The sequence below is a fragment of the Agrilus planipennis genome, unplaced genomic scaffold, assembly GCF_000699045.2.
Source record: "Agrilus planipennis isolate EAB-ADULT unplaced genomic scaffold, Apla_2.0 scaffold220, whole genome shotgun sequence".
NCBI classification, from domain to species: domain Eukaryota; kingdom Metazoa; phylum Arthropoda; class Insecta; order Coleoptera; family Buprestidae; genus Agrilus; species Agrilus planipennis.
The window spans coordinates 1,552-26,796 of record NW_020439189.1 but is presented as its reverse complement, the minus strand read 5'-3'; the positions used below and the strand labels follow the sequence as shown (position 1 = coordinate 26,796).

Sequence of the window (25,245 nt, the reverse complement as noted above, 5' to 3'; positions counted from 1 at the left end):
TATATAAAACGGTTAGTTTTTATTGGAAAGTAGTTAATGTAGGTGAAGAGTGAAGATCTATGTCTGAAGTGCTATTGCAGCTTTTCACTGAACATATTAACTTTTTATTTGATTTAACTTTAGAAGAAAACTTCGTCGACTCCATCATCAAACAAAATTTTACTTTTTCAACGTGTTTTATTATTTTAATAAACAATTGTACAATTTGCGTTAACAGTTCCTATGTAAATTTTTCTCTCATTTGAGTTATAAATTTTGTCACCAGATGGTGTATGCCCATTTGACGGATCCCAATAGTTTGATCCAACTTTAGCAAAATTCTGATATTAGATATTAGATATTTTTCTAAATAATAAAAACAACAAAAAAATAATGTCGGTGCTTTATGTGTTGCCCTTTTTAATGTAGTTAATTAATTTGGGATTTACATAAAGAAAAAATTTCCAACAATTTGACCTAAAGATGTTGTCGCATTATTACTTATTGTATGCAGAATTTCGAAGTTGTCGTCAATATTAAACTATTCTAATTAATTGTGCCATGCTCGTGGTTTACTTATTACTACACTTTTGTTGATAGGTACCATTTTTTTTGTTTTATTTTTGTAAGTACCTGCTGTTGCAAGCACCTTTTTAAGCCTTAATTAAATTGCTTGGCCCTAAAGAGATCCTGAATTATAAGCGAAACTCATTTACTCAAATAAATTACGTAGAGTATTAATCATAAAGTTCTATTCATTAATTAGAAAAGGTGCATGAATTTTTCAGTAGAAGCGGAGAAACTTATTTCGAACATCTCAGTTTCATAAAAATCATAAAATTAAATCAGACATTTATTTGTTTAATAGATTTCATCGTTACTTGATGAAAATTCATGTTAAGATTAAATAACAAATAACATTATTTGTCTATTTTCACTATTTTATTAGTATGTACTTTTAATAGTGAAGGTTGGCCCTAAAATGCTGTTATTTATTAACTAATTTATTAAATATGTATATTCTACCAATAGCAAAATCTACATGTGAGCAAAATACCAACTTTTCCTTCATTTAGCAAATCTAGTATGAAAATATCGAATTTTATATTAATGAAAATAATAATCGGTAAACTACGTAAATTTTTAGTATTTGTTCATCACAAATCAATAAGTGATAGAAACCTACTATTATTAACTGAGTATAAAGTTGTCTAATACAACTGCACTGTTGAGTATTAATATTATTACACCTTTTTGGGGCGTCGATAGTACAACTGTGGCATGCAACGGAAATTGCGCGCGCACAACTAACGAAAATTCAACAATATGAAGTTAGCAGCGTATGTGCAAGTTAGCGAACTAGCAGTTAATAGTTTGAAATAGGGATCTAAACTAAAGATTCTGGTACCGACTGGCACCGCTTTTCGCTTATTAAAGTTAGTAGGGGATGTATTTCTTTTATATTTTCTACTAAATGAAACTATAAAATTAATGTCTTCAAAAATATGAATTGTGAAACTATGAGCTTACTAAACCATAAGATCAGAAAGCTATTGGTTATTTTTACTTTTCCAATAAGTATTTAAGGAACGTCCTAGGCCCATCACGATATAATAAATGCTGTTTATATTACATAAAGATTAAAGGTTCGATCCTACAAGTAACTCTAAATTAGTTTCGAGTTTTAAAATTACAAAACCCTAGTTATCCATCGTTCTCGAAATGAAGAACTGGTTCGAAAGTACATAGTTTTAAAATTGTTTATTCTTTTCAGGTGTAACGGCGCTTACCAATGTCCACATTCGGATACCAGAAGTTGTCAGAGCTGGGGATACGGTGACCCTTGCTTGTGACTACGATTTGGAAAAAGCTGCCTTATATACCATCAAATGGTACAAGGAAGACTATGAGTTTTACAGATTTGTACCGAAAGAATCACCACCGTCCAGAGTATTTCTTGTTCCATCGATTTCAGTCGATGTAAGTGGTTCAGTTTATTTTTAAAGATTCAATTTCAATAATTTGTGGAACTACAGTGTAAACTCTATATAACGACACTTAAGGGACTGAACNCGGCGGTTTGTTAAGTGCTAATAATTATCTATATTTTTTACAATCATTTTAAATCGAAAACTTTTCCGTTTAGTTAGATTTAGTGTTATTATTTACTTTATTTACATTTCTTTGGTCAGTTCAACTTCAAACATTTCTTCAAACATTTTAAGTCATAAATTCCTTTGCTTTATTATTTGGTTTTATAATATTTTAGAATAATTTCATTGTCATACAGACAAAACGTACGTTATGAATTCAATAATTCCTGGTAGCATAAATGAGGTTTTTCTGTCACCAATACCTGGCCCATTGTTAGCTCTTGTATACTTGTTTTCAGAAGTTTTCTGTATCTACTTGAAGTCAACACCCTCTCGTCTATGACGACATTCAGGAAATTCCTACATTTATCTACCACCAGAATATCTTTCAATTAGACTCCACCCCCTTTCTTAGTTGTTCTCTAGTTTTAATTAAATTTAATATTGTTAGTTAGTATGCAAGAAACATTCTCATTAAACACATCAACTCAAATTCGCTACTAGTTTTATTTAAAACATTCTAGTAGAACGGTAGTTCAGTAACGCAACTTCCGAGTGGTCTCCGGATAATTTTTTATCTCACGACTGCACAAAACATAATGTATAGGTCATTTGGGGCACAAGGGTCGAAATATAGCTGATAGCCGTGACGTTGAATATAAGTAGGGGGAGGAGCAAAAGCGGATCAACAGTTAGATTGAAGGTGCATGTCCACCCAGACCTCAGACTGACAATCCTACAATGATTATGTTATAAGAATTGGCCGTTTCAAATTATGCATTCTATTAGAATTTAGTTACAAACAGCGAAAATATTGTTGTTACTAGTTCATGTTTAACTGCACTTATGGCTGGTAATTGCTGCCGCCTTGAATTACGACAATAGCATGATAATTAAATGATACTGCAGGTAGGCCTTTTCTTGAGTCCACACGAACATGGCCGCGTTTGAAAATTCATAGCCAGCATGACGTCTCATACATACGAAACATGGCTCGTTCGAAGCCCAATAAGTGTGAGAAGTTTTTAACGAAAACAATTCGGAACTGTCACATTCCTGGTCTGCGCTAGAGCCGACGAAATTCACGCAATTTGTCCTATTTTTATTTTTGGCGTTTTCTTGAGTCCACTGGAACACCCATAACTTCCGATTGAATGGTCCGATATCGATGGAGGTGTTATCAAAATTTTCTAGAGATACTGTGCTCTGCGTGGATAATAAAGGCGCCCACCTGCGTGATATCGTTTAAAAGTTATAGCTGTCGAAAGCTTTGGCCTAGTGTTATTTTTGAAATCGAGAATTAAATATTTAGGAGAACATATGTGGCGAAGTATTAGAGATAGTGCAAAAATTCTGGCAGAAATGGATGGCCCGCATCGTCACGAACAGAAAAAACTTAATTTCGAAAGAAAATAAATTAAAACTTTTGAACATTTTGAATTTCTGATCGGCACAGATTTCGACCGCACATGTTCTACAATGTTCGCAATAAGCCGGGGCATCCGTCTGTGAAAGAATTTTTCCGATAAGTCCTACCGTTCTCCAGCTATGGGCTTCGAAAAGTCAAATTTGAAAATATTGCGCTCGCGAACATAGCCGCGTTTGAAAATTCGTAGCTCCCTAGCATGACGTCTCATACATACGAAACATAACTCGTTCGAAGCCCAATAAGTGTGAGAAGTTTTTGACGAAAACAATTGGGAACTGTCACATTCCTGGTCTGCGCTAGATCCGACGTAATTCACGCAATTTGCCCTATTGTTGTTTTTAGGATGGTAAAACAAATTTTTCTATCCTTCGGGAACAGTAATTCTTTTTTCAGGATAAGCGGTACCCTATGTTTTTTCTTTTACTATACAGTGACAGCAAAAAACATGTTCTTCAAAAAACGTTTCTAGTACTAACTTTAGCAGTTACAAAGTAGAGCATTGTAATTGCCTACATTACAAAATGTTACTATAAATCGACTACAGAAACGTTTGTTCTAAATAAGTGTGGTTTTTGCTCTAGTTACAACATTAAAGGCCTTATTCATAAGAGGAAGGAATTTGAGAGAAAACCACGTAATCATGTAAACCCCACCGTTTACTATCCTTCGATCAAAGGTTAATTTCCTTTCGAGCCATTACCTCAAATATTCAAAACTTTTGGTAGCTATCGTACAAAATTGTTATCATAGTTTACAAGAACCCAAATTATTCGCTACTTTTTCCAATAGTTTAAATAAAAACAAAAAGCGCCAATGAAACTCGAATGTTGAACACTATTTGACAACTATTAAGTTTTGCTTTTAATACCCGGCATCCCCATTCTATTGATATCTAAAGAAATAGAATGCTCTGTCGGGCTGCCTGCGACGCGCTGATGAGATCCAAAAAGATCGAAATCGCGATCCGCGTCTGGCAGTTTCGACAGAATACAGACCACTTCGAATTATTTTANGGAAGACATATTCACTTCTACTAAAGATAACTAGCGTACCGTAACTTTAAAATATCGTATAATGTATAAAAGACTAAAGAGTAACTTTACACTTTTCTTCGAGGTTCTCAACCTCCACTCTTTCCTATCCTGAGCTAAACTTTGCGTTTCCCTAAAACTAGAACAACCCACATCCTTAACTATTTGAGAACAGTAATCTAACCTAGGTCTACCTCTACTCCTCTTAACTCCTGTTTCTGTTTCTAATATGACTCTGACTAGACCTTTATGCGAGAAGGTGTCCTTCCAACCTATCTCGCCTATTTCTTATTGACATCCATAGAGTCCTCTGGTCTCTGGTCTATTCTTTCTCATACCTCTTCATTTCAAACGCTTCCAATCTTTTCTATTCCTCCGCGCACACCGTCCATGTTTCGCACCCGTACAGCGCCGTTTAACACCTTTTTAATGAAGGTGACTCGTTCCTGCGCCATCATTTCCTTTATATCCCTACTATTCCTTCCGTCCTGAGTTATCTGACTTCCTGGATACCTACAATCAGGCACTTCTTCTAATCTTTCGTCCCCCATCTTTATATTCGCTCTTTCACTACTTTTTCTTCCCTTGCATACCAGTATTTTAGTTTTACTTTTATTTATTTTCATACAATACTGTTTTGTCAATGCCGCTTCCATTTTATTTAAAATTATCTCCTCCTTGCTAGATGCTAATGCTGCTATAAACTGCATCGATATATACTAGTATTACTACAAAGTATACAGGGGTCATTTTAATTAAATAATCATTATGTTATTTTCAGTTCAATGCAATAAATAGAGGCCCATAAGCAATTTTACCAAAATATCACTGCAATGTTTCTAATACATTTATTTACCAACCCCAAGCATTTTTTCTTAAAGCTATCTCTAACTCTTCCTTGCTAGATGTTAATACTACTATATCATCTACAAATCCAAGCATACTAATCTTTTGTCCCTGTGTATCGATCCCTACAGTTGTACTATCTTTAATGATGTAATGAAAATTAATAGGTTGTTTGTCCTAAATATCTTAAACTATAGCACATAATGTCTAAAATCATTGTAAGCTATTCCATTGGATAAAGTGACAATAGCAGCAGTTTTCATAGTAGAAATTTGAAGTTTTAGAAAAGATTATCCTGCCTTCTCATTCGTAGTTCGTCAGGCGTCTACATAAACCGTTGCATTTAAGAAGATTGCTTTTGTTACAGGTGTCTCGGTCGAATTCGAAGGAGGTGACTTTGACAAACGTTGACAAAGAAACGGCAGGAAACTTTAAATGCGAAGTGTCGGCCGATGCACCTCTATTTCATACTGAAATAAGATCTGCTCATTTATGTGTTGCTGGTAAGTTTGTAGAAAACACTAACAGATTTAAAACATTTATGCTCTCGCGTGTAGTTTCGTCTTACGTGATTGCTGTTTGCTTTGTGAGGATTCGCAATGAATGTCAAGATAGGCATATTTATTTTGAACTGATCAAATCGTTCAGGAAAGTCATTCTTCTGAAGTTACTATCAGTATCAATAGAAACAGTGTTTCCATCCCGATGATTCCTTAAGGTTTGCAAATGTATACTTCGTTTACTTTCTGTAGCGATGTGACCTTCAGTTGGACCGGCGAAAAGTAGAAAAGAGCAGCACTAGGCCAGAAAAGGAAGGAGACAACTCTCGGACAAACTCCTAACCGGTGAGGAGCGTATAATTGGTACAGTGCTGCACGGAAAAATTGACCATTTTATCCACTACAATTGCATTGCTCAAATGTACCGTTATTGGTGGTACCATTTACTACTGAAAATATCAACGAGATGTTTATTTATATCTGAAGACATATTAAAGGCTTTAACGCTTGTTTTCGACTCGCACTACTATTCATGATTGAACAAAACTTTTGGCAGGTACTGTATGAAAAAGTATGTTTAATGAACAAGAGTCGAGAGTATAATTAGCTTTTTTTTCTCTACCTACGATTTTGCCAGCGCGCATCCAAGACATTGGAAGGGGCAAATCGCTAGAGAAAGTAAATGAAGTATAATAATGTGGCCATTTTCATTATCTTCTACCAAAAGAAGCAATTTATTTTCAAAACCACCTACCTCTTCCAGTAATGAAAATGCACTATTCCCTGCCCTAATGGTTTAAACTATTGCTTAGCATTCGGGAAAACTTCGGTTCGATTCCGGGTCCGCCTGTTCTGGTGCAAATTTTTCTGTATTTTTCTTGAATCACTTAGACAAATTAATTAATGTCGTCTGTCTCATCTTTCTCACTCCAACCACCACCACCCCCAGCCACCCACCCACTCCCAAAAACAAGTTGAAGAAGGTTTTTAGCCTTACCTTAGACCTAGGAAATTTAGAGGCAACTTAGAAAAAACGGAATATGTATTTAATTTATAATATAATTTAATATTTGAACCAAATTACATATTATTGTTTAAAGGTTTAAAGGTTTTTTGCGCTTTGAAATTTTTATTAAATACTTGTGAATAATAAATAAAAGATCATCCTTTTTAGCGCCAAGTGAATTTTTCTTTGCAATAGGAATCTCCAGGGAAACGGAAGGAACTTCCTTCCAAAATATAACTACTAAGTTTAAATTGATTTTAGTACGAATATTTATCGAGGAAAATCGCACTCGCATTACTGCATTGGCATTAGCTTTTTTCAATAGCCGACAACTGGCAAATTTTTGGTTTATAAAAAAAAAATGTTTTTCTTTATCGTGATTTTTCTGTTGTGTCTATTACCAAGTAGTAAATGTTGTAGAACACCGCGCAACAACAACATATAGTGAACATTTCACTTCAATTTTTATTTATGTCTCTGCACAAACGTTCGTAACACGAACCCCTCTGAAGCATCTCAACTCATTAGATTTGAATCGCTGCGCTGCCTCTGTAAGAGAGATATACACATATATACGTTATTCAGAAACCCGATTCTGCAAAATTCACTGTATTCTCTATCATTCGCGTCCGCAATTCCGTAGAATTAAAATTTCAGCAAAATGAGCAGCATCACTTCAACGATTCATGATGTTTATTCATTTGTAAAGCGAATGCCTCCTTACATAGGTTTTTAAATGCGGCTTTGAATTTGGCTCTCTTTGTAAACATGCATACTATATAAAAATACATTTACATACGCGGAACGAATGTCGATTTATTACAAAGCCTTTACGTACTTCAAAAACGTTATCGTGGATTTCGTTTATTTATCGAAAATAGCACCGAACAATATATGCGTCTGTACCTAGATACCTATAGGGGAATTGGACAACAGGGCGATTATTTATTTATTTATTTGAACCAGAAGTAATTACATACATACATATATTATTACATATAAGTTGCAGTAATTCTGCAGAGGTAATAAGTTACCTGTTCGCAGTCTGGTTAAAGAAAAGATAAAGAGGAGAGTAGAAGAAAGCTTATAACTAAAATAACAGTTAATGTAATATATGAAGCTTAATACTAAATCTATGAGTTTGTCTCAAATGTTATTTTACATTTAATTAAGATGATATTAGTTATATATGTAATGTTTTTATAATTATCTATCTTTGACCATATATATTTTAACATTTTATGGTGAGATCTTTTGTATCTTAAGTAATAATACCTATTGCACATATATAGGTTCTTATATCTAAGATTAATTAATCAGTGATAACAATTTTATTTTTATTTGGCATTAATAGACCTTTATAGGTTAATAGTTAATTGTGTGATTTTTGTACAGTCGATTTTTCAGTCTTCTTTTCTTTTTTTGTTTTTATCCTAGTATATTGGCTTTAATCCAATTCTTTATTTTCAATTTGAATGAGGCACTTTTGGTGTTTAGTAATTTAAGGTCGGCACTCAGATCATTGTATATTCTTATGGCCACGATGTGGTTATTCATGTTACTTACGGTTTTACTGATATTTGGTAGAGGTATTATTTTTTTCCTAGTTTTACTTGTGGATATATTGAATTTTTCTTTGAGTTGATTATAATGGTATTTTAACGATTCAAATGCAAATATTTGTTTTAGATTTAAAGGAACGTTTTGTACAAAAGTATTTTTGTAGACAATTTTTAATATTCTGTTTTGTTGTTTTTGTAATGGCTCTAAATTATTTTTATAGGCTCCACCCCACGATATATTTCCATAGCTTAGTATACTGTGAAAATATGCATAGTATATCATGCTTAGTGTTTCTGAATTCATAAATTTAGATAATTTATATATAATGTATGTTAGGTATTTAGTTTTTTTTAATATAAAATCTATGTGTTTGTTCCATTTTAAGTTATAATCAAAGAATATTCCTAAATATTTACATGTTTCGACTCTTTTGATATTTATATTATTAATCTTAATATTCATNATTAATAGACTGGAACACCGCTATGAGAAATGTATCAGCCTTGGAGGAGATTATGTTGAGAAATAAAAAAAAAAAATTTTTAAAAACCTTGTTTTTCTTGGTCAGGCCGGAAACTTATCAATCCACCCTCGTATAATTTAACATTTTATGGTGAGATCTATTGTATCTTAAGTAACAACAAAATAAAATGTTAATTACACTAGAAAAGGATTAATTCGAATGTTTTGTTTGTAAATACGAAATGCAATTTTTCATAATAAATACCCCATATAATCAACGACGGGAAGTGCCCAGCTGCTTTAGCTCCACCAGTTGGAATCGGACTCAACGGGCAGTGAGTTGATAGCCCACATGCTGAGTTAAGGACCTATGCCGCGAAATGCCCATTTCTTTGGGTAGTCCCCTAGTTGAACGCTTATGGCTTTGGATAGGCTTCAACTTGGGAATTACTCACCTTGATAACCAGTGGCGCAACAAGGGGGGCTGCACGGGTGCCTGGGCACCCACTCGATTGGGTTGGGCACCCAGTCCATTCCAGTCGATTCAGATAATAACCCAACTTAATATAATAAATTCAATACGTTGGTGACCTTTTTTTGAAGTGAAACTTCTTTACGCACGGTGGGGTAAGTTCGTTTCATGCGAGTTGCTATGTAACAAAATCATGCAACGCATTTCCCCCGCTGTCTGTCTCTATGTATGCTTAGATTTTTAAAACTACGTAACGGATTTTAATGCAGTTTTTTTAATAAATAGAGTAATTCAAGAGGAAGGTTTATATGTATAATACATGCATAATATAGTAGGGAAACACTGATAATTTTTGAGGTTTCTAATGTGATGTCGTAAATAAACACACTTTTTGCGCTTACATTGTAAACGCTGGCTGAACCTTACGAGATAGATCAAAATAATATACTACAGTATTGTACACCTTAAAAAGGTCTACAAAAAAGTCCGCGGTGGTATATGTCTATCTCTTAGGGATAACCCACAATAACTATATTTTTCCTTTACTTTTTACGAGAAATAATGACTTATTTACCAAGCGATTTTAAGGAATACAGCATTAATCCTTATCCAATTAAGTACTTTTAAATACATTGTTCATTTAATATAGATCAATATGCGGCGGTACCGGCCGGTTTGTATTGTCTAAAGACAAAAAAGCTGTGATTGTTGTATATAAAGACATTCTATAATATATTTACTATCAGCATTGCGTCCGTGCGAAGCATAGTGTAGAAATAATACCATTAAGCCAGTTCCTTAGTTTCACTTCAGTAGCTGTTCATATTGTATAATTGCACGTTGTATTTTTTTGTTTTTTAGGCATTTTTATGGGAGCACCCAGTCAAACTGTAACATTGTTGCGCCCCTGTTAATAACCCTCAGATACTACGGTGGCTTTTATTTTTTATATTTCGTTCATTACATACACGAAACAGTCAATAAAAATCATATTCGTTATTTTAAAAAGAAACGACTAATAGATACTTACATTTTTAATTATTCTTGCAAGTGTTACATCTTCAGGTGTCATGATTCTTCGAATATTTTCCGTTTGTCGAAAGTGAAGAGTTTACTTTATTGCCTCTTCACAAAAACAAATCTATTGCTTTTGTTACAAATCAAGTTTCCGTAATTAATCCCATTGTACCGTTCACAAGGGGTAACGATTCGGCTTTCAGGATAAATAGATATGGACAAATTCGTTAACTCGGTTTTCATTTTGTTTCAGATATCCCCAACGACGGTCCCATTTTAGAAACTCGTCTACACAAAGTTGAGCCTGGAGCAGGAATTACAGCCAACTGCACAAGCCCTGCATCACACCCTCCCATGAATATTACTTGGTACATAAACGACGTCGAGGTAAACTTAAGCATGCTATTCTAATTAAAAGGTGCAAATTATTTACACGTTGCCATCGCTGCTAATATTTACTTATTATTATATATCAGGTAACACAATATAAATATTCATGAAGGTATATAGGTACAGTATGTCCCGAAAGCGGTGAATAACTTTTCTATAGTTTTCGAGTATTTTAATCATCGACATCGTATTGATTTTGAAAGATCTATTCACTGAAATAGTATTCAACAACTCAATATGGTACGCAATTTTTTTTTTGTCTCAACCGCCATTTTGTAGTTTTCTGCCACCATTTTGATACGATACGTAGTCCAATCGATAGTCACTTCGTTTATTACAATACAAAGAGGCGTTTGGATGCTTTGAAGATATAAAGAATGCCATGCATATCCAGATACGTGCAATCGGGTAGAAAAAGAGGATGTTACATGTCATAAATAGTCAAAATAAAAAAAATTATGTAGCTAAAAATACAAATAAGTCTTTTTTTATTTTGATTATAACCGGGGCTTCCTGGTATGACTAATCTCTTATCAGTTGGCGCTTAAACAAATAGAGAGAAATAGAGAGAAAAAGACACAGATGTTAACCATTCGTTTGCTAATCTTGAACAACGCGACGCATTTTGGGGACTGATTTTGGAGGAAAACTTAAACCGTACTCGGAAATAATCTTGAAGACTCGACTTGCACGGAACCCTCGGTGCGCCAGTCCGACTCCTTTTTTGCACAATATTCCTAAATAGTTGTGCTATCACACTGCGTTGCAATTTATAAATAGCTACTGTGTTTTTTTTTCAAAATTTTTAAACTACATTATCTGCAAAATATATAAAACAAAATTTAAAACTACCAAATAAAAGTTTTGGTATCTAGATCCCTGGAGCATGGAGTTCATCCCTTTACACTTTTGAAAGGTTATCCACTGTTATGATGCAGATTCTATACGTAAAAATCTTCAAATAAAAATTACGTTCACTTTGAGATAAACAATTTTTCCTTTTTTCTCTTGGTGAATCTTATGTTACCTATTACAATAATAATGTGATTTTTAAATATTTCATTTCTAATGATTTTCCGTCATTATCCACACATTCTTTTCCACGTAAAAGAAAAATGAAACATGATATTAACTAATTCTAAAGATAAATTCTGTTTAAGGATCAACTTTCCTTTTTCTTTAATAAAAACAATCCATCCCCATTTGGTTATTTTATAAGAAAGTTTTTATGTTTAATCACAACTTTGTAGAGACACAAGATATTGAGTCAATTTGTAAAAGCAGGTCTAGGTATTTTAATATCACATTAATTTACGTGTAACTTATTTTCTGATATTGTAAGGTAAAATATTTTTTCTAAAGGAACTACTGTTGAGATAATTTTTTTTTCGTATTTATTGAGTCGAGTAGAAGCATTTACATTTAATTAATTTCTTTAATTGATGATATTTTCTACCTGGAAGGTTTGAAAATAATCAAGATAATTTTTAGTTATTGAAAGATCTGAACTATTTCATCCGTTTCGCCCACCAGCTCGAGGGCTTCGTCAAGTTAATTGTAAAGTTAACAATTATGGTGGCTGCTAACAGCCTTTTTGTAAAATCTCATTAGGAATTGTTGTTTAAAAAGTACATTAAAACCGGTTACTTTGATGATTGCAGTTGGGACAATTTTATATTCGGAACCAGCGATTTAAGAAAAATAAAAAATTCGCGTTACTGTTTAAAAACCCTAAGCGAAAAGTAGATTGAAGTGTTCTAGTTTCTTTTGCAGGTGAATCCTGCGAGTAGTAGCATTCAAACTGAGAGCAAGGTAACCGAGCACGAAATTTACTCGAATCTAAAAAGAGTTCAATCCATTATTCATATACGACCAAATTCGAAACTTTTCGCGAATAGTAAAATGAAACTGCGCTGTTTGGCTACGATGTACACACTTTACAGACAAACCGCTGAACTAGATATCGAGGAAAATGCACCTCTGTTAGCACTCGTTATGGCAACAGATTCTCCAAAACATGCAGGTACGAAAAAAACATACAAAACTGCATGTTTTGTTTCCTTGCTTTATTTATACCTTGCATTTGCATGAGCCTGTGTTCGATGCACGAATACGTCCCTGTGTATATTTTACGTATAAATGTTATATGCATTTTATTTATTATGGATACATAAATAGTGTCCGCTGCAATTCCTACCTAGCATCTCTTTTCAATGTTTACGATGTTCCCTACAACGTCTGTTGTGAGTAAAAGTAGGCGTTCTGTCAATAATCGCTCTATTCTCCTTTTTGTTTATTGGTGTGCGCTGCAATTCCTGCCTGGCATCTCTTTTCAATGTTTACGATATTCCATACAACGTCTATCGTGAGTAAAAGTAGGTGTTCTGTCGGCAACCGCTCTATTCTCCTTTTTATTTATTGGTGTACGCTGCAATTCCTGCCTGGTATCTCTTTTCAATGTTTACGATATTCCCTACAACGTCTATCGTGAGTAAAAGTAGGCGTTCTGTCAGCAACCGCTCTATTCTCCTTTTTATTTATTGATGTGCGCTGCAATTCCTGCCTGGCATCTCTTTTCAATGTTTACGATATTCCCTACAACGTCTATCGTGAGTAAAAGTAGGCGTTCTGTCAGCAACCGCTCTATTCTCCTTTTTATTTATTGATGTGCGCTGCAATTCCTGCCTGGCGTCTCTTTTCAATGTTTACGATACTCCCTACAACGTGAGTAAAAGTAGGCGTTCTGTCGGCAACCGCTCTATTCTCCTCTTTATTTATTGGTGTGCACTGCAATTCCTGCCTGGTATCTCTTTTCAATTTTTACGATATTCCCTACAACGTCTGTTGTGAGTAAAAGTAGACGTTCTATTAGCAACAGCTCTGGTCTAGTGAGTAAGTTGAAAGAAGAAAGTAAATGCAACAGTTTTATTGCGAACTATGCCAATTTTAAACGTCCCAACTATAGTTACAGACCTGCACGTACGTTCATATTCCTGGCATTAAAAAGGAACTTTATACCTTTTTGTTTATAGTCAAAACGACTCATACAAACGGATATAATTGTTAAATTATATAATTAGATTAGATCGCTACAATTTCTATTTCTTCCCTTAATTTATACGATTGTGACCAACAGGAATGAAAAGTCCTTTCATTTTTTAAACTAATAATCGACATTCCCTTCTTTTAGTTTTAGCAGTCAGTTTATAACTTTTTTGAAATGGCATAAAATGAGTTGTAGATAAATATTAATCTATTGTTCCAATTTGTTCCAATGTTAATACAAAAGATAAAAAGCTACAACTTATTTTATGCCATCCTGAAACAGACGCGGATCCAGGATTTTATTTAGCGCGAAGGGGCAATTTTTCTGTGATCTTCCCGAAAAATTGTTTTATACAAAAAAATTCAGCTAATTTTCCACATAATACTTGCATTTGAACAATGCTTTATTTATTGGTCTTTAAAAAAATATGAAAATAAATAAGAGAACGAAGAATCATGTATTTAAATATTCCTACCATCGGTTTATGCATGTGATGGGATACTTATCGAATAAAGTTTTAACCGAGGCAATAACTGTCATTGTTTAAAAAATACACATTTTTTTGTTAACAGTCAAAATGATGAGGTAAAAGCAATTCTAATAAATTAAACATAATCAAAAATACTTCACACTACGTTTCAATTCATGTTTGAGCGTGTTATCCCTAAACTAACGTAAATATATACCTTGTAGTTATTTTTTGCGTAATGTTTTCTACCTGTTAAAAATCGGAAAACGTTATTTCTTTTATTCTTTCATAGAAAAATTACTGTAAATATTTACATTCTATAAGTACGAACTTCTTCTTGCGACTTCACAATTGCCTCCATCACTTCCGATAATCCCCTTGATGTCTGTAAAGTCCCATCGAAATAAGTTCAGCCGTTTCGAAGATTAGTCCATACACATATGTATATGTAGATCGGTACAAAGGAAATTTTTTCCTAAAAAAAAAGCTTCTTTTTAACACCGTAGTAGCGAAAGCAATGATGGAAGTACAAGGTCACGAACTTGAATTTTCTGCGTATGTACATTTAAGCCTCTTACCCCACTAAGTTTTAAATTTTAAAGAGCTTTTCGTAAACTAAATCTGCTTAATCCGTAACTTCAAGGGCAAACTTCTCGAGCTAAGGCGCAAAGCTGGATGAATTTTTTATCACTTAGAATGCATGCGGTACGAAAAAATGATGCCGACCTTTCATGATTACATGTACTAGCATATTGCTTTGTTTGGTTTTCAATTCGCTGCTAGTGTATATCGTTGTAGATTATTTATGTCACTGTCTAATTGTCTAATCGAATTCTAGACTATAGTGTATCTCTGTATATCCCGTAGGACGCCGGTCATTCGCTCATAAGAATACCTTATGATAACGTTTCTTAAACTTGATAATAATCGGTCAAAAAAAGAAGTACTTTTACAATTACAAAAAGTAATTCGTACTCGCGACTTTACTGTTGTAACGTCTGATCCAGTGGCATATCGTGAATTTCTCCCACTCGGGGCTAAGCCTAAATTTGCCTTCCTTCCTATTTTCACTATTATGTAAGTCCTTTTATTTAATTTGGTTGGAATTATAACGAGAATGTGTACAGAAAGATTTACATTTTTAATTTAGTTTTTTAATGAGGTTCTTTACAAATAGCTTTCTTTACAAACTGATACAGATGCATACGTATATTGAGTACTACAATAGAATCCGCTTATAATGACATCGAAGGGAAATGACAAACACGTCATATTAAGCGGGCGTCACACAAAGCATAGTCTTAGAAAATTAACAACTTTCTATTTTGGGTAGTTATTTAGTTTAATAGAGAGAAAAACTACAAATTGTATATATTTATTAACAGGAAAATAAAAAGAACGATGAATTGTAATATCAATATACATAACATATTTTGTCCTTTTTTACAAGAGGAGTAGGAAGGGTCAGAAAAATGAGCGAAAATGTTATTATTAATCATATGAGTCACTATAGCCGAATATGATTTCTTGAGAATCAGTCATAATAAACGATATGTCATTTTAAACGGAGTCATTATATCCAAAGTTTCCCATAAAGAATTTAATATGAAAACCAAACTTAACATTGCAATTACATCATATTAAGCGGTTGGTCAATATAGGCGGAAACATAATAAACGAATTCCACTGTATTTATGTATAATTGAAATCGAGAAGTTTCACAATCAGTCAGTACAAGGGTGCAGTTAGTGTACCGTGAAATCCTCATGGCCAACTTTCAAATAAAAAACCCTTTACCCCCCCCCCCCAACCAACCAACCAACTAACTCCACGGAACCCTGACATTTCACATAACAAAGTTTAATATACTTTACTAACAATAAATAATTTACGGTTAGCTTAAAAATATTTCATTTTTTTACCATTTACTAGTTGAACCCGTTCAAATTTGGACAGATGGGTACTGTTTTTGTTTAATCATACCATGAAGGGGAAGTTTTGAACAGTGATCCACGCAGGCTACTTTTAAAAATGTTTAGTGATTTAAATAATTATGTTTATTATAAACAATTAATATCGACTATATCCCGTCGTAGAAGCGAAGTCGCAAGTAAGACCTAGTTCTAAATAATATCGGTTAAAAAAAAAACAAACACAGTATAATCGTTTCCATTATGCCTTTACTTTTACGTGTCTGTTTTATACCTAGGGCGTATAATTCTAACGATATATGTATGGAGTAAAGACCAGTTGAGCCTTTAATTCGCTTGCGTTTAATATGAACGTGGACGAGTAAAAGTGATTCTCCATTTCCGGTTGCGCCATCTCGTCAGCGTTGGTGTTGGGTTAGTGTTGACCCTGACTCGGGGAATCCCGAAATCAAGATAGATAGATGTTTTACGTGATCGGAATGGTTCCGGAACAAAGGGAGACACATTAACAATGGAAACTTGACGTTACCACCTTAATACAAACTTCGCAAATGATCCATTAATTTTAACTTCTGCTACGGTGCGAATGCAAACAGAATCTATTCACCATTTGATATAGACAAATGAATCCAGTTTAATATTTGTGTAGCGTGAGTATGACTGTTTCGAAGAAGGGTTGTGTTCTGGGACGGATAACTACTTGTACGAGTTTATACAATGGACGAATAAAAAATTTTGTGGAGTCAACCCCTTCAACATCATCATCATCATCATTATAAGGTCGTCAGTGATAAGTCTGGTTGGACACACACCTCCACTCTTTCCTGTCCTGAGCTAATTTTCGCATTTCCCCAAAACTAGAACATCCCACATCCTTAACTATTTGTGAACAGTAATCTAATCTAGGTCTTCCTCTACTCCTTTTAACTCCTGTTTCTGCCTCTAATATGTCTCTCACTATACCTTCATGCCTAACCTATCTCGCCAATTTCTTATTGACTTCCATAGAGTCCTCTGTTCTCCTATTCTTTCTAATATCTCTTCATTTCTAACCTTCTATATCCACGGTATCATCATCATTTGCCTGTAACACCATATTTCGAACGCTTCTAACCTTTTTTTTTCCGCAGCGCCCACCGTCCATGTTTCGCACCCGTACAGCGCCGCGCTCCAACCATACACTTTTAACAGTCTTTTTCGAATTTCTAAATTAATCGTTCGCGAACATAGACTTGACTTATCTGACTTCCTAGATACCTAAAATCAGCCACTTCTTATAATTTTTCGTCTCCTATCTTTATATTGGCTCTTTTCCTACTTTTTCTGCCCTTGCAAAGCAATATTTTTGTTTTACTTTTATTTATTTTCATACAAAACTGTTTTTTATTGAAAGCTATCTCTAACTCCTTCTTGCTAGATGCTAATACTGCTATATCATCTGCAAATCTAAGCATACTAATCTTTTGCCCCTGTATGTCTATCCCTACAGTTGTACTGTCTTTAATAATGTTGATCGGGTCTTCAATGTATACATTAAAAAGTAGCGGAGTCAGTGTCAGTCAACCCCTTAAAATAAAAAAATTCCTAAAAATCTAAAATATAATGGAGTAAGTCTCGAACTTTCATTAGAATCATACTTATTGAGTTATAAGCGATATGCACCGAGAGGTATCAGTTAACAAAAAAAAAAGGAACGTCGACTAATTCCGTATCATATTGTACACATGTTCGTTTTATAGATGATTTTATGTAGTGAATCCCACCTAATTTTTGTCTATAGCTAATTGCAAAAAATATATATTAACATAAGCCCATGAACTTTTGTTAATTTAAACTTTAATTGCAAGAATTACTGTCAGGATTTCAGACTGTGCAAAGTTTTTAACTAGATTTTCCGCTAAAGAAAATTTTTATTAAGATTACGGTGGTCAACTATTACTAGGCTTCGCTCGCGTTGATATCCTAAGTACGTCTCAATGATCATCGACAACCACATAAAATTAATTTTTCTATCCTTCGGGAACAGGATAAAAGATACCCTATGTCCTTTTCTGTACGTCTAACATCGTGAGTATAAAATTTTATGATGATCGATTAATTGGTTAAGGCGTGAAATGGTAGCAAACAAACAAACTCACAGTTCGTTTTAGAAAATACTACAAATGGCGCAGTAAACGCCATCTGTAGCACGATGCTACATTTTAGGATTACGAATTATTTTATTCGATTAAGCTAACGTGCCTATCACGTTGAGGTTGGCTACGCCGGGATTCGTTTTCAGCAAGTAGATATCCACACAACTGGACCTTTTTGGAGCATACGTAATCCTAAAATGTAGCATCGTGCTACAAATGGCATTTACTGCGCCATTTGTAGTATTTTCTAAAACGCACTGTTAAGACAGCAGGTATAAGTTGGTCTGTGTTCTGTCGAGCTGCATGCGACGCGCTGATGAGATCCAGAAAGTTCGAAATCGCGATCCGCGTCTAGCAGTTTCGACAAAATACAGACCACTTCGAATTATTTTAAACAAACTCACATTCGCATATTTATAATATTAGTTAGGATTAGGATATCCAAATACAACTATTATCCAGTCCAAGGAGCAAGGCCCTTCACAAAGTAAGAAAATCAACCAGCTTTTCTCTATAAACTTTCAACATCAGTTTGTATTGATTAGTACTATTTCTAGCTACGATACCTCCAGAAAGTCATTTTCTGAAATCCTAAAGAAAATAAACTGATTATTAGTTTTCTCAGTAGCAACGTCATCGCTTTATCCGTTAGAAAAATTTAAATATCTGTCATTAAGTTCTTGGTTAGTAGATAATTTATGTGGATCGTGATTTCGCACGTATTAGTTCTCATCAGCACGCTATAGGCTTCGTCGTAGATTCCATTTCCAGTTTGCCAATTAGACGCCTTTATAATTTGTAAGACCTTGTAAAAAATTTGAAATATTACGGTCAACAGAAAGTATCACTAGATGACGATATTACTGCCTGTTGCTTGAGCTGTATATGTATATGTTAATATTGCATGTTAATGCATAGTCTGAGTGTTTATAATTCAATTTTATTATTTATCTCACTTATGGTGTATTTTTAAGAAAATTTAATTGGTTCCATATTTACATCTAATTTTATTATTGAAATTATTACCTTCGAAATATTAACAAAAATTTACCCATGGTCAGTCAGTAGCGCACACACGAAATGGAAAAGCGAAAGACATTTGTACAGTCATGTTTTAGCTGGCCGTAATTTATTTAAAAGATGCCATAAAAGGGTAATGATTTTTTTGACCGTCATGCAACTACAAACGACTGTTTCATGACCTGCAAGCAGATTGCTGAGGATCTTTTATGAAAATTGATACAACTTTATAGCACAGAAACTGTTTATTTATTAACAATTTAACGTATCAAACAAAATTTTAACTAACGTAATAGTCATAAAAAAAAGAAAGCCTTGATGAAATCTCTCCATTTATTTTCAGTAGACATTAAAATTTCATTACCCTTATTCTAAACTTTTCATATAATTATCAATTCCCGTTTCACCAACTTTCGCTACATACTTTGGTGCGAATTGGTTAACTTCATTTTATTATTGTGCGACCTTTTAAATTCCCGATTCGCTAATTCTTGAAAAATATATACTATAGAAATCGTGCTCCATCCGGGGTTCCCCTTTCACTACGCTACTTTAACGCGCTCGCCGTATGCTTAATGTTTGATTGCATTTTTCACTTATTTCAACGGATTTTAAATTAAAAATCGAGATAGTTATCTGTAAATTGCTATTGTAAAGGAACTATTTATCCAACATCCCCTGGTTTTCGTACATAAAAAATTAAACATAAATTACTCTCATTTCCCGTCATCTCAGCGCTACAAGTACAACAGAAATATGAATTTCTAAACAAAAACGACAAATTTTCCAGTTTTGTTTTTTAATTTTCCCGGTTAATATTGATCCGATCGAGTCAAACAAGGTCTCAAATTAAAGGTTTTTCAATCCCTACAATTTTTCTCTGGATGTCAAAGAGACTTCTACTTTAATTTACATTTTATAATTGTAATTGTTTATAACAAATTAACAACCAATTCTTAATGTGATCCCGCCTACTAATATTTTTGTTACGAAAAGGATTGTATTGGCCTATAATAGTTGATGAAACGGGAATAATTAAATAATTAATTAAATAAGAGCGGTTAGTGAATCGGAACTGAAATCTGGTCAATACAGCCCCAAAATTGTGAGTGCGCCATTGAATTTACAAACATATACTCCGCATGAAATACTCCTTTCCCCTTTAGAAAAGGCCAAGATATCAAACGATTTTTTCAAACTGTCCCTGGTCTGCCCTATTTCAACAAAAAAATAGTAATCTTTTAGTGACCAATTTGGAATTCCGCTTTAAAATCAACGTACAATCCTGCAAATCGAGAATTTTAACAAAGTTCTTGTTTTTCGTTCAGATAAGCCAAGTGGAGCGTTTTCGTCGCCCAGATTTGGCAGCGTACTATTTCTAACTACGGTATTAATGAGTTTAAGGCTTTTTTGCAACACTTGAGTTGAATATTTGCGGACATGAATGCAATGCAATATGTGCGCCAAACAGATTGGATTTCTTGTTAAAGTCAAGAATACTAATGGACTTGTGTGGAACGTTCAAAACTAATGAAGTGTTCGTCAAAGATGATGCCGATATTCTAAACGTCATACGTCAATATCCGCTCCGACGCTCATCCTTTGGCTTCAATCAATCTCTGTATTTTTCTATCATAATGACTTGTACAACACAAAATATTTGTTTTATTGTGATTATCGTTTTCGATGTTTCTTTATCGATGTTTTTAATGTATATAATTCAATGATGTTTTACAATGTTTGTTAATAAACTAATATGTCCAAACCCTATTGTGATTCTACATTCGCTTATTACTTATTAAAAAATAAACTATTCACAGAGTTGTTACAAATTCTAAGTCATACTCGTTTTTAAAATATTATTTTTCAATGTATTCCATAACCGTAATATACAAGCAAGGTGGTTGTTCGTTAATGCTTCCAACGAACGTTTTCTATTTTGATTTATTTTTTATAATGTCCTTAATTAATGTTTTAAAAGGTCAAATTCATAGGTGCATACGCTCTATTATCGTTGTTACTTTTATATACCTAATTTCCTTTTTTCAGTTCTTTTATCCTAGTTTCACGTGTGGTCAAAGTTCGAACAATTTGCTTTCAAATCAAAAAAAATGTCCTGTTTATATGAATTAATTTTAAAGAAATCTTAAACATAAAATTGTTGCAACTGGAACAATTCGCTAGGAGTGTTCCAATCGTTTTGGCGGCACACGTTCGTTTCCTGGCCGATACAACATCTTTTTTTTTAAGTTTTGCCCGTCTTAAGTGCAACGTGCAACGTACACAAATTATTTTTACTTTTTGAAGTCCGTACTTGAATCTTTCCTTCTCAATTTGGTTTGCTATTCGCGTGCGTACACTTCGAATCGTAGTTACACTCTGCATCTAATCAAGGTGAGAATATATATTTTATAATAGAATATAGAATATAGAATATCAAACTACCCCCTATCTTATTAGAATTGTATGAATTACGAAACGTCAGTATATCATAATTATTTTTGAAAATACTCGATTGGCGTTTATAGCGCCACTACATTTCTTGATTCTGCCATTGAGTACAATGAGAACATTGACTAAAAATTCTATGGAAGTGAGAAAGAATATTTATATTAAGAACAGACATTAAAAGCATATTTTATTTATTTTAAATTTTAAATTACAGAAATGTTGATGTTTAATTTAAACTTTAAAAAAAATTATTGTTGCCTTGGCGGTTTGTTTTTCATGTATGCTCTATAGTTTTTTCTTCACAGTTTATCTATATGTCCTCGGCATAAATTGACAATTATGAATCTATGAATTTTATACATTTTGTCTATATTGCCATCTTGTAGTAAGAAGGACGCCATGTCGCCATTTTCAAAATTTTGCAGTTTTACTTGCTTTTCCGTGTGTATTTTCATTGTTTTTCATGTTTTAATTATTCGTTCAATACTATAGTTTATTTATTTATTGTGCAGATTGACAGTAAGTAAGACTGATTGATGTACATTGTGATGCAACTGACAGAGCAAGTCATTCGCCACGGTGTTTTTTTGCAGTTTGGAGCGTCGTGTAGTTAATTAAGGTGATATTTATATTAATCTTAACATTATATTATGTACTTTATTTATTAGGAGGCTAAGTTAATTATGCCTGAATATCATTCACAGGATTTAATTTTACAGGAATTACAGAGCAGCATTGGTTGTATCAGTCTTTATTCACTCCAGAAAGTAATTGCATCTATGGTCCCAAAGAAAGCATGAAGGTGCTTACTTCCCTTTAGGAACGGAGACAGTTATAACTTACTTTCAAGTGGAGAAACTGAACAGCAGAATTAATGTGGAACTGGTCATTTCATCAGTGTGTACGTTACCAAGTTATTTGCTTTAAAAGTAGTTATTAATTCCTTTTTTTCGCCTGTGTCTGTAGATTGTCCAACAAATGAGAAGCAATTGCTTTTGATCTGTTCACCTTACAGCATTATTGAATTAAATAAGTGGAAATTAATTTGAAAACGACTGAAACAACAAATTGTCTGTAATGACATTCCTCTTGGATTTGGCTTGCTCATTCCACCTGTGGACTTTAGAATGTTACTTTCTGCAGTTAATTAAGGTGAGAATGCACGACATCATTAATCTAGTTGTTCTCTATTAATCTTATGCTATTTGTTTTAACAATTATCTATTCTCCATAGCGTAGGTTGGCATTATCGTGCTTCTGTGGTATTAAATTGTTTAATTGTGTTAATCTACAATTTAGTAGTTGTATAAATATATTGGAAGTATGTACTGGGAATAGAACAAAAAGACAAAGAAAATATTTAAAGTATTTATTTTATTTGTATAATTTTAACCTGTCTGCTAAATAAGTACCAACTTCATTTTGAAGTACTGTTTGCTATTTTAAAAAGACTATTTATTGAAATTTTTATATTCATAATACTTATATCCTATAATATAAAGAATGAAAGTATGTAGCTACTTTTTGTTTAAATTGTACGTTTCTCCCTTTGTTTCTAATAAAAGAATGTATTAGTATTATGTAATTTTACAGGAATATTTTAAAAACTGTGGATGCTTTGGGTTATGGAGCATTGGTTGCATCAACCTTCCTTCACTCAAGAAAACAGCAGTACCTAAAGGAGACTGCCTTTTCTTCCGTTGGGAACAGTGACAGTGTGTTACTTCTAAAGGAAGAATTTATGACAGTGAATGGGTAAGTAACAATATTAATTAAAAGTAGTAGACTAGAACCCAGAAAAGTCAAGTTCTTCGACATTTTATGTTTTTTTCAGTAATCAAGTTTTAAACAGAAATTCACAAATGTCAAAAAACAGCAGCAGAATCAATATACAACTTGATCCTTTCCGGCACTGTGAAAGAGCATAATACTGGAGATAGAGCATTTATTTTAAATATTGTATTACAAATGGCAATGGAAATTTTATATAAATGTTAACTTCAGTAAGAGAATAAGTGGTTGAGGGAAAACGTTTATTTTGATTATTAACAAACGGTACATTTATAGCATACTTGCCCATTATTTTTGCTTTCATTTTGTCTCTAACTTTACCATTACATCGCCATTTTAAAATGTCACTGTTTTACTCGCTTTAATATTGATAATTAAAATGTTTTCTTGTTCATTTCTGCAGATTGGTGAACAAATGAGAAGTAGATACTAATTTTGACTCTAGCAATAACGATAAGCAAGGTCTGCATTGGTAGTTCTCTTTCTGGATTTGTTTTTCTTTTTGCATGTGTGAACTTTGGACTGATACAGCCTGCAGTTAATCAAGGTGAGAATTTATAGTACAATTAATATTAATTCCATGTTATTAATTTGCTGCCAGTTTTTGTAACAGTAGACTTCTTGCAATATTATGCATGGAACGTCGAACATATATTATTTCTTTTTATACTAGAATGTCGAACTACCCTGTATTTCGTTAGAATTGTAAGTATTGCTGACCTTCAGTGTATCTAATTTTTTTTGCAGTGTTTAAAGCGCCACTACAATTGTTGGGTCTGTAATGAGAATTCATAGAGAATGAAAATTCAAAGAAAACATCGATTCTGTGGAAGTGAAGAAGAATACTCCTATTAAATATTAATGAATTTTGTGCATTTCATTCATCTTGCCATTTTCTATTAAAAACGACGCTACGTCGCCATTTTTAAAATTTGCAATTTTATTTGCTTTTCGGTGCGTATTTTCATTGCATTTCATGTTTTAATTGTTTAATAATTTAGTTTATTCGTTTTTCTTCCTTATTTTTACAGATTGATGTTAATTAAGAATGAAAGAGTGTTCATTTTGATGCAACTGAAAAAGCAAGTTGTCTGCCGTGGAGGATCTTCTAATTAATTGCGGTGAGCGTACATGCCATAATTAGTATATTTTTTTTGATATTAACTTTACTATTGTGTCATGCACGTTATTTACTAAAGAGGCTAAATTAATTATATCTGAAAACTCATAAAATTTCATTTCACAGGAACATAAGGAAAAACCCTGGATGGCTTTAATTTACAGTGCCTTGGTTGTGTCAGTGTTCATTCGATCCAGAAAGCACAAAAGTGCCTTTTTTTCCATTGGGAACGGATACAGGGTGGCATTGCTGAAGGAAGGATTTATGACGAATGAACTGGTAAGTAAACTATGTCAATTAAAAATATTAATCTAGGACCGAGAAACTTCAATTGTAGCGTATTTGTAACTTTCTTTATTTAATCAGACAACTTTTAAACATTTTAGAAGTGGCAGAAGCAAAATGTGGAACTGGCGTTTCCATCAGTGCAAAAGTTAGCTTTTAACTTTAACACCACATCGCCTCATTAAAATATTACAGATTTATTCGCTTTA

At 33.3% G+C, this 25,245-nt stretch overlaps 1 protein-coding gene across 1 annotated transcript in view; it reads left to right on the top strand.

Moving 5' to 3' along the window:
- Positions 1-21,397, top strand: part of LOC108739166 — a 65,528-nt gene extending 44,131 nt beyond the window's left edge. The window contains exons 8-12 of the mRNA XM_025978066.1: positions 1,754-1,959; positions 5,746-5,881; positions 10,652-10,785; positions 12,562-12,811; positions 20,718-21,397. Coding sequence (XP_025833851.1) covers positions 1,754-1,959; positions 5,746-5,881; positions 10,652-10,785; positions 12,562-12,811; positions 20,718-20,812 — 821 coding nt within the window. The 3' untranslated portion in view covers positions 20,813-21,397. The remainder of the gene's footprint in view (positions 1-1,753; positions 1,960-5,745; positions 5,882-10,651; positions 10,786-12,561; positions 12,812-20,717) is intronic.
- The last annotated feature ends 3,848 nt before the right edge of the window (positions 21,398-25,245 follow it).